We start from the raw sequence: 9,674 nt of genomic DNA, 5'->3' as shown, positions 1-9,674 counted from the left end.
CATTTGGCCTGTTTGGGATTATTTATAATGTTACTTGAATAGAATGCTTTCCGGAAAATGTCAGTGAATCCCAGCATATTGGCCAATTATGATACTTGTAGGCTTCAGTTATTGTCCCTAAGTGATTCTCGCAAAGGGACAATTTTCCTTATTGATAATTCACGATGATTAAAATCACAGTGAATTTTTTTTTCCAGAATCAAAAGCATATTTTCTGAAATAACTGTGTGCCAGTGGCCACAGCACAGATGATCTTTGCATCTGGAACCCTCTAATATTTCCTGGACAAATCCACCACTCTCCTTCTCTGAGAGGAGGGGCATCTCCCCAGCAGTTTTCTTAGAGCTGTGGCCACATCTTTATTCCTCAAGCTGTAGATAAGTGGGTTGAGCATTGGGGTGAGAATGGTATAGAAGGTAGATACAACCTTGTCTTTCTCTGGTGTATGGTAGGAATGAGGCAGCACATTGGTGTAGAAGGCTGCTCCATAGAAAATGCTCACCACCGCAATGTGGGAGGAACAGGTAGCAAAGGCTTTTTGTCGGCCCTCAACAGAGTTCATCCTATGGACGGTGAGCAGGATGCGTGTGTAGGAAACAGAGATGATGGATATAGGGATGAGCAGCATTAGCACACAGCAGGCGTACATCAGAGTCTCATAGAGTGATGTGTCAACACATGATAGTTTTAGTACCGCTGGGATCTCACAGAAAAAGTGATTGATTTCTCTGGACCCACAGTAGGGGAAACTCATGGTGAAGGGGGTCAGCATGAATCCATCTAAGGAGCCACCAACCCAGGAGCCCACCACCATGAACAAACAAATCCTGCGGTTCATGAGGAGAGGGTATCTCAGGGGTTTGCACACAGCCACGTACCGGTCATAGGCCATGAGGCCTAGCAGGAAAAATTCACCTCCAATTAGGGTCAGGTAGAGGAAGATCTGAAGTGCGCACCCCAAGAAGGAGATGATCTTTTCCTTGGATAGAAGATCTTGCAGCATCTTGGGAACGGTGATGCAAATGTAAACTGTATCCATGATGGAAAGCTGGCTGAGTAAAAAGTACATGGGTGTATGGAGGCGAGAGTCCATGTGGATGAGCAGAATCATGACCACATTGGCTGCTACAGCCACCAAAAAAATGGAGAAGACCACTGCAAAGACAAGCCAAGGGAATGCAGGATGGGTGATGAGGCCCAAGAGGATAAAGTCAGTGGAGTTCTGGAGATTGGCCTTCATGTTTGTGTCACATGGTATCTCCTAGGGCTCCAAAGGCAAAATGTTGCTAGGTTAATTAATAATTGAAATTTAGGCGGGCCTACCATGGATAATATGTCAGAAGCAGCATGGTATAAAGGAAAGAATATAGACTTTAGAATCATTTTGAATTCTAGTTTCAGTATTAATGGTCTATGTGACATTGGGCAGATAATCTATAAATTAACACTTTCATTATCCATGAAAGGTTATCATAGGTCTATATCTCTGTAGGCTGGGTGTGAAATATAAATATAATAGTTTATACAAAACCACTTTCAAAATTTGCTTTATTTTATTTTCAACTACTTCTCTATATTCTTTATAATTCTATTAGTTTAGATTAAATATTTCCTGAGGTTGGTAACTGTGCCTTCCCCTCCGTATTGCCTTGCAACCAGTATTGAAAGGTTGATTGAATTTAAGTTGTTCTCTGGAGTGAAGATGATTGCATTGTAAAGATCATACATAGACATACATTTGTGATTTCATAAATTGATAGAAAATGAAGATGGATGCAATAAATCTAGATAAATTTAGTATTGGGGCTAATGTATTTTATTATTATTATTATTATTATTATTATTATTATTATTATTATCATTATTATTATTACTTCTGAGAGAGAGAAAGGGAGAGAGAAGGACAGGGAGAGGGAGAGAGAAAATCCCAAGCAGGCTCCACAGACAGCACAGAGCCCAATGTGGGGCTCAATTTCACAACCCTGAGGTCCTGACCTGAGCTGAAATTAATAGTTGGGTGCTTAAGCCACTGAGCCACCCAGGCACCCTGGGGCTGCTGTTATTATTAAACAGCTTTTTGAATGTTTGGGGCATCAGGAATTAACAGGGCAGTGCTACTAACTTAAATTGAGGATTAGGGTCAGCTGGGGTATAGTGAGACGTGCTGTCAAAGAAGTTCACCTTTTTAAGCATAGGTAACTTTAAGCAGTTGGGTCTCTTTGTTCTCATGGGATAATTTGGGATGATAAATCTCTAATGAGGATAGCCATGAATCATATTCCATAAGGAGGGAGTTGAGTTCATCCCTATGGCAATCCTTTTGGTTGCTATTGTGGAATAATTTGAAATTTTAGGACTTAATATTGGCTCATATTATTCTATGGTGACCTAAGCTTTTCTTAAATTATTTTTCAGCCAAAACATTAGCAGAGTTTTTCTGAAAAGATGGCATTCTGAATCTATTAAAATGTTATATTATTCTGGGAACCCATTGCTAGTTTGCTTTTTCATTCCTTAATATTTATTTTGATACTGTGTTACTGATCCTTCATGTTTATAATTAAAGATAACTCCAGATGGAAAAATGATTTCTGAATTTAAAGGGAAAAAGATACAATATTATTAAAACTCCCTTGAGAGGTGAGGGGGGTGGAGGAATGGGATAGAATGGTGATGGGTGGTAAGGAGTGCACGTATTGCATGGTACACTGGGTGTTATACACAACTAATGAATCATCGAACTTTACATCAGAAACCAGGGATGTACTGTATGGTGACTAACATAATATAATAAAAAAACATTAAAATAAAAAAAAAACTCCCTTGAACTAAATGGAACCAATTCTCATACTTTTTATTTTTGAGGAATGCAAATGAGCATCTTTTGGATATGTTCATGGATATTGAGGAATGAGTTTATTATTATAATCATATTGTATTGTTTCTCTTCTATTTCAGTGACAGAATTACTAAAGACATTTATTTCTGTAAAATGTATTGGCTACCAATACTATAAATATACTCAGATTTTTTTGGTTCCATAACAATGAATATGTAGTCTCTGAAGCATCAAAAGGGAATAATCACCCCTTTATGTGGAACCAAAACTAATCAGGGCAATAGAGAGACTTACTTTTCTTTCTAAATGTTCATCAAATATGGGTTTATATTATGAGTAATATTCTAGGGGCACCTGAGTAGAGCAGTTGTTAAGCGTCTGCCTTCGGCTCAGGGCGTGATCCCGGCATTCCGGTATCGAGTCCTACATTGAGCTCCTCTGCTGGGAGCCTGCTTCTTCCTCTCCCACTCTCCTGCTGTGTTCCCTCTCTTGCTGGCTGTCTCTCTGTCACATAAATAAAAAAAATCTAAATAAATAAGATCCAGAGGGGGGAAATAAAATCAATTTTGTGTTAACCTACATTTATCACACCTTATCAGCTAAGCAGGATAAACACAAATGTCTGTATACTTAATAAACCATAGCTGGATATCAACTTTACCTCTCAACAAATTTGATGAAAGTCAGCTACTTCTGCTTTCCTTAATATACAGAAGATTTTCTTGTGACAGTCACAGGTCTGACTCATATAGAAAGAGACAATTTAAGATATTACTACTGAAATTGTGTTTATAGGGTTTGGGAATAACTGATTGGATATTAAAATTTTCATGTGGGCACACAATAATTTTATCTTGGCCAAACATCTTTTTTTTCTTCACTCAGATACATTGAGGATTTTGTATTTCACTTACTAATAGTATCAAATCAGCTCCCAAACATCCCTTTAAAAGTACAGTGAAGAATTGAAATAACAAAGAATACGACCAAACAATCTGAAAATTGCCTAAGAAAACAAATTACTTTTGGATCAGAATATGGACCACATAATTTTATTTTATATGAACACTCAGACTGGACTCTACAGAGTATTCACAGGAGTAAATCACTTTATTATTAATTATTATTATTATTTTCAGTTAGCCACCATAGAGTAAATCACTCTTATTGCCTCAAATCTCCTTGATTAAAGAATGAAATTTTTTCTAACATTTGGATCATTTTTTAAAAAGATTTTATTTATTTGACAAAGAGAGAGAGCACAACAGGGGTAGCAGCAGGCAGAGGCAGAGGGAGAAGAAGGCTCCCCGCTGAGCAAGGAGCCCAATATGGGGCTTGATCCCAGGGCCCTGGGATCATGACCTGAGCTGAAGGCAGATACTTAACCGACCGAGCCACCCAGATACCCCACATTTGAATCCTTTCTTAGTGTATATCCTAGAGTAACCGATTATGAATGTTGAAGGAAAGATATAATTTAAAACCAAATTCCTTATTTCAAAAATAACCATAGACTCATTGCATTAAAAAAAATGGATTCGAGTTGCTTGTGTGTGTGTGTGTGCACGCATCTGTATGAGAGAGAGAGAGAGAGAAGAATGTGTATAGGGAACAGATCCTGCTAAAGGAGTAACACATTAAGAAGCTTAGTGCAAAGGGACATATGTTTACTTTGTCAATGAATCAAATATATAAAAACTTATGTGACACATGGTCAAAATACACAATTAATGTTGTATTGTAGACATTTGGAATGGTGATTAATCAGTGACAATATATACATCATGAACACAATATTTTATGATTAACTTCTGTTTACATCAGCTCCTAGTATCTAATTTTAATATCAGTGTTCACGCTCTTCCTTAAAGTAATGTGTTATTTGGCTTATTTACACATACAGGATTCCAGATTCCATTCCCCATCAGGTAACCTTTCCTCTACTATCATTTTCTTCTATTCAAGACTCTCAGATTTTTTCCCATTCCCCTCCCAAACTAGAGATTTTTGTTGTTTGTTTTTGTTTTGTTTCCTAAAAAANCCATTCCCCTCCCAAACTAGAGATTTTTGTTGTTTGTTTTTGTTTTGTTTCCTGAAAAACAAGCAAAAAAATTATCTGCATGACCTCAGACTCAGGCCTTTCTGCTGTTCAATTCGGAGAATATCCTGACCCAAAAACTATTCAATATTACCCAGCCTTATTAGAACACAGGATTGGGGGAAGATCCAGCCAAAGGGTGGAGGACACTGTGGACAGACACTTTGGATCTCCTCAGTAAAANCCCCAAAAAAAAAAAAAAAAAAAAAAAAAAAAAAAAGAGTGAGTTTTGTGAAGGGTGTTGATCCTGCCTATGGTCTTCCATATGAGGAGAAGTAAAGAGATGTAGGTGGAACTCTGTGCAGGGTGCCAGCTCTTTAGAAGTGGTGCATTTCAAGAAAATAGGCCTGGAGTTTTTCTGGGAGAAGCCACAGAAATTCAGGCAGTTTGTGACTCTCACAGCTTCTCGTAAGAAGAGAATTCCAAGTGAGATAAAGCAATATTTTATCAGGAAGAAGTGTTGTCCAAGAAATAGAAGTCCTAGAACAATTGTTTCCAATACCCTGTATGTATATATTTTAAGTTTTCTGCATATTATAATGTTTTGGCATCTTAAAAACCTTTCTAAATGCTGAAGGACTGTCCCTTCCAGGGCTAGCCAAATCTTGAGAGATAGTGAATGGCTCAGTAGAGGCATGTTTTTGATATGAAAACTAACCAATCCAGATCCAGACCTCCTCTATCTGGCATATGCACATTAGAGAAAATATTTCTCTGCCTTAATCATTTCAGCACTAGGTACCAAGCAACTAGAGACCACAGTAAAGCCAGACAAAATTATAAAGGAGCCAACTCTAACCTGTTTCCCCTACCTTGCCTTATCTTTCCAGCAGAAACCCCCCAAAAAGCTATGGCCTAATGCTTTCTCCTTACTCTTGCCATCTGCCTTCTGACTACCTTGGTAATTTCCCCATTTGGCCCTTGGTGTTGTGCCATGCTTTCTGTCTCTAAGACCTGTAAGTAAAATACACTTTTGCTTTTTTAACTGAGCTTGGCCTCTGTCTCTTCTTGTGCTGTTCCTAGCTGACATTTAACATATCTCAGTTTCCTCCCAAGCATGCAAAAAACCTTCAACCACATCTACCTACATATAAAGAGGGCAATCCATGTCTTAAAATTTTTCAGAGGGAAATCCATGCTTCTCACTGTGTAACTTATATTTGACACCTACCCATTAATGTCTAAAAATTCCTCATAATGAATACTAACCACTCTCTTTCAACAAATCATCTCTTAAAAGCCCTTTTCCTCTTCAGTAAATCCACTCATGTCCTTCCAAACTATACCAGATTCCCCTTAGTTTCCTATATTTTAAGCTAAAATATCCCCTTTCCAATAATCTAGCTGCCAAAAAGTGAATGCATAAATTCATCATTTTTAATCTTGAAGGGACTTTCTAATAGTCACAGAGTGATTCCTAAAGAATACATCTCACTCTCTGGGGAATGTTTTATCTTGTTTCCATGAAAATCTAAGATCTTACCTCAGAGCAGCTGAGTCCAAGACTGAGTAGGGTGACAATGGAAGAGCAGACTTCTTAAATACTTGAATATGGAGGTGGGGCTAGTTCAAAATATTTTTCATTAGTAATGGATTTCAGCATCTTGAAGGAGGAATCCCCAGGTTAGCAATTAATCTAAATTTATAAGGTCTACCTTGTGCATTATGGGAAAGTCAACCAAAGCCTGTCTCTCTTACTGGAGTGTACATTCTTTTCCAAATAAAAGTTTGTAAGTATTTCTTGAAATTTTCATCATTGAACTACTTATTTAATCCTGGCATCATTTTAGATTAATAAAAAGAGAAAGAAAGAAAGAAAGAAAGAAGAAAGAAAGAAAGAAAGAAAGAAAGAAAGAAAAAAAGAAAGAAGAAAGAATGAAAGAAAGAAAGAAAGAAGAAAGAAAGAAAGAAAGAAAGAAAGAAAGAAGAAAGAAAGAAGAAAGAAAGAAAGAAAGAAAGAAAGAAAGAAAGAAAGAAAGAAAGAAAAAGAAAAGAAAGAGTGGCCTAGGAGTAAAAGTAAGCCTCACCTAGATTTAAAATTAAAACAATGCATCGAAATGAAGTTGCACCAAACTAAAAATTTCTCTCTTCCATGTCACTGGCCTATTTTGTTTGAATGCAATTATATTTAAAATATGTATTTGACACCAAGATTAAGTGTTTTTCATAATTAGTTATTTAGTGATTAGTGAAGAAGGAATTCAAATTCAGTATGAAATCAAGGAGACATGATAAAGAGAAAAGAAAATAGAAAAGAAGAATGTATTAAAAGAAGCAAAGAAGGAAGGGGAAGGAGAAAGAAAGAAAAATAAGTAAGAGATAAAGTAAAACAGAAGTCATACATTTTCTAAAAGTTACTTTGCATAAATATATTAATAGATTGAAACAGGATATATTGAACTTTTTAAAAATGAAATTAATTTTATTTCTCTAGAGAGTAAATAAAAAGGAGGTGGTCTTGTTTGTGGAGGTGAACAACTTAAGTTCTACTAATAAAATAATAGCAATAATAATAATAATCAGCATGATAGAATGTTTCTCATGCACTACACCTGGTGATGGGCACATTCTTTACATGATTTCTAATCTTCACAAATTTATTAGACCTAGAACTTCAATCCCACATCCTCTACATTACAGATGAAAACACACACATGTTTCCAACCATTTAGGATACTATTTAAAAACTAATTATTCCTGAAGAATACTTTATATGTCTCAAATAAATATAAAATTTCCTCAATTAGATGCATAATTGATTTGAATAGAATCTTCCTTTCATTTTGATGTGGCTTACTACAGAGCCACCAGTGGGTTACAGCTACATATTGACCCTCTCAGTTCTGGATTGGTCTGTAGCACCCAAGCTGACTACAGCCATCTGGTTGTTAACAGCCACCTCAGTTTACCCAGTTTGCCATAAGACTAGCATTTATTTATTTACTTACTTACTTACTTACTTTTGAAGATTTATTTATTTATAGGGGGAGGGGCAGAGGGAGAGAGAGAGGGAAAATCTCAAGCCAACTCCCCACGGACTGTAGAGCCCAATGAGGGGCTCCATCTCAAGACCCCAACATCATGACCTGAGCCAAAATCAAGAGTTGGACACTTAACCGACTGAGCCACCCAAGTGCCCCAATTATCATTTATTTTGATGTCTATGTCATGATAATGATTGAGAAGTGCTGATATAACAATTAAGTCAGGCTTTTATTATCTAATTTGCTAAGGAAAGTATCACAGACAGTGAACATCACAACTTTTCACCTGGTGCTGAATTTAGTTATCTTGTAAAAATACAAGAGTCCAAATTATTTATATATGATAGATATTTTGTGACTTCTCAATCTTGCTTTTCATGTTTCTTGCTCATTTTTGTTTTTTTTAGCTCTCCTCCTCCTCTTCCACTCTTTGAGGGCTTTCCAGTAATATGCCTTGCATAGAGGTAGAAATAGACATGGTCCCTCTATTCCAAAACAGCAATTCCCAAAATCTGGATGTTTACATTTCCAGTGTTTGGTTTGAGTTCAAATAATTTTGTCCACTCACACCATTACAAAGTGCTACCTGGCATTTACAGTGAATTCTTTTTGATTAAAACTCTGCCATTTCTTATGATAAGACCTACATTAATATATTTTTTAGAATATCCTTCCTAAATTTCTAAAGATTTTATCTCTGTCCTTGTCCCTAAGAGACAAAGACACATATCAAAGTTTCCTTAAATGGAGATTCAGACAAGGAAGAATCAAGAAGACAGACACTCAGAAAACTGGAAGAAGGAAAATTTCACAGCTGGTAGGATATTGGATCTTAGCAATGACTCAGAAATTATATAACTCAACCATATCCTCTGAGAAAGGATTGGATTAAAAGGCTCAAAAGAAATGCTAATGATTCCTGGACTTGGGATAAGGATACTGGGGCTGTAGCTAATGATTCCTGGACTTGGGATAAGGATACTGGGGCTGTCATTGCCTGTGTATAGTTTGGCATGGAATTCCATTCTCAGAAGTGCTTGGTGTTTTGTTGTTGTTGTTTTCTTTAAATAAATAAAATTTTGGTACTTCTATCAGCAAGGTTACTTCAAGTTCCAATGTTCCATGATACAGTATTTCAAGGATGTTTTCTTATTTTGTTTTAACTTTTATCGTTTTATGATTTTTACTCCCTTTACAATAATCTTATAACTATTACCAAAGTCAAATTAATGTATTCCTTTCCTACAAATAACTAAGTGAAAACAATCATATTCAGAGTATTTCTTCTGAGATTACTGAAGGTACTCTGGGATAACTTTAAAACAAACTGGGAATCACTACTATTGAAGCCTACATTCTAAGCCAAAACATGTTTATGTAAACAGCAAAGAAGAAATCATAAGCAGATGAAAGAGCCAAAGCAGAGCACTCATGAAGGATCTGACACCAAGGAAAAGGAGAATGCACAGTCACGGGTTGAGAATCAGGATTCTCCCCAGAGTAGGGAACAAAATTCTCTATAGTTATCTCTTGCTATGGAGCAGTAGATTCTGGACTATTGGGGGATTTTCATATATTTTAGACTAAAAATTATTTATATGGACACATCAGAACCAAAGGAGACTACTGAGCATACTATAAAAGGAACAGATACAGATTTGCTTATGTTTTCTCTTACCTAAGTCTCTGGCTACAACTAAGTGCATCTAGGCAAGACAAGTACATATATGTTTTCTTTTAATGATTTTTTTTT

General features: G+C 36.3%; 1 protein-coding gene across 1 annotated transcript; it reads right to left on the bottom strand.

The window, feature by feature from the left end:
* Positions 1-271: 271 nt before the first annotated feature.
* LOC100476268 (olfactory receptor 2T2) lies at positions 272-1,240 on the bottom strand. Its single transcript, XM_002929843.1, has one exon. The coding sequence runs from the start codon at positions 1,238-1,240 to the stop codon at positions 272-274; it is 969 nt and encodes a 322-aa protein (XP_002929889.1).
* Between the last annotated feature and the right edge of the window lie 8,434 nt (positions 1,241-9,674).

The sequence above is a fragment of the Ailuropoda melanoleuca genome, chromosome 3, assembly GCF_002007445.2.
Source record: "Ailuropoda melanoleuca isolate Jingjing chromosome 3, ASM200744v2, whole genome shotgun sequence".
Taxonomy (NCBI): domain Eukaryota; kingdom Metazoa; phylum Chordata; class Mammalia; order Carnivora; family Ursidae; genus Ailuropoda; species Ailuropoda melanoleuca.
This window is presented reverse-complemented; position numbering and strand designations above follow the sequence as displayed.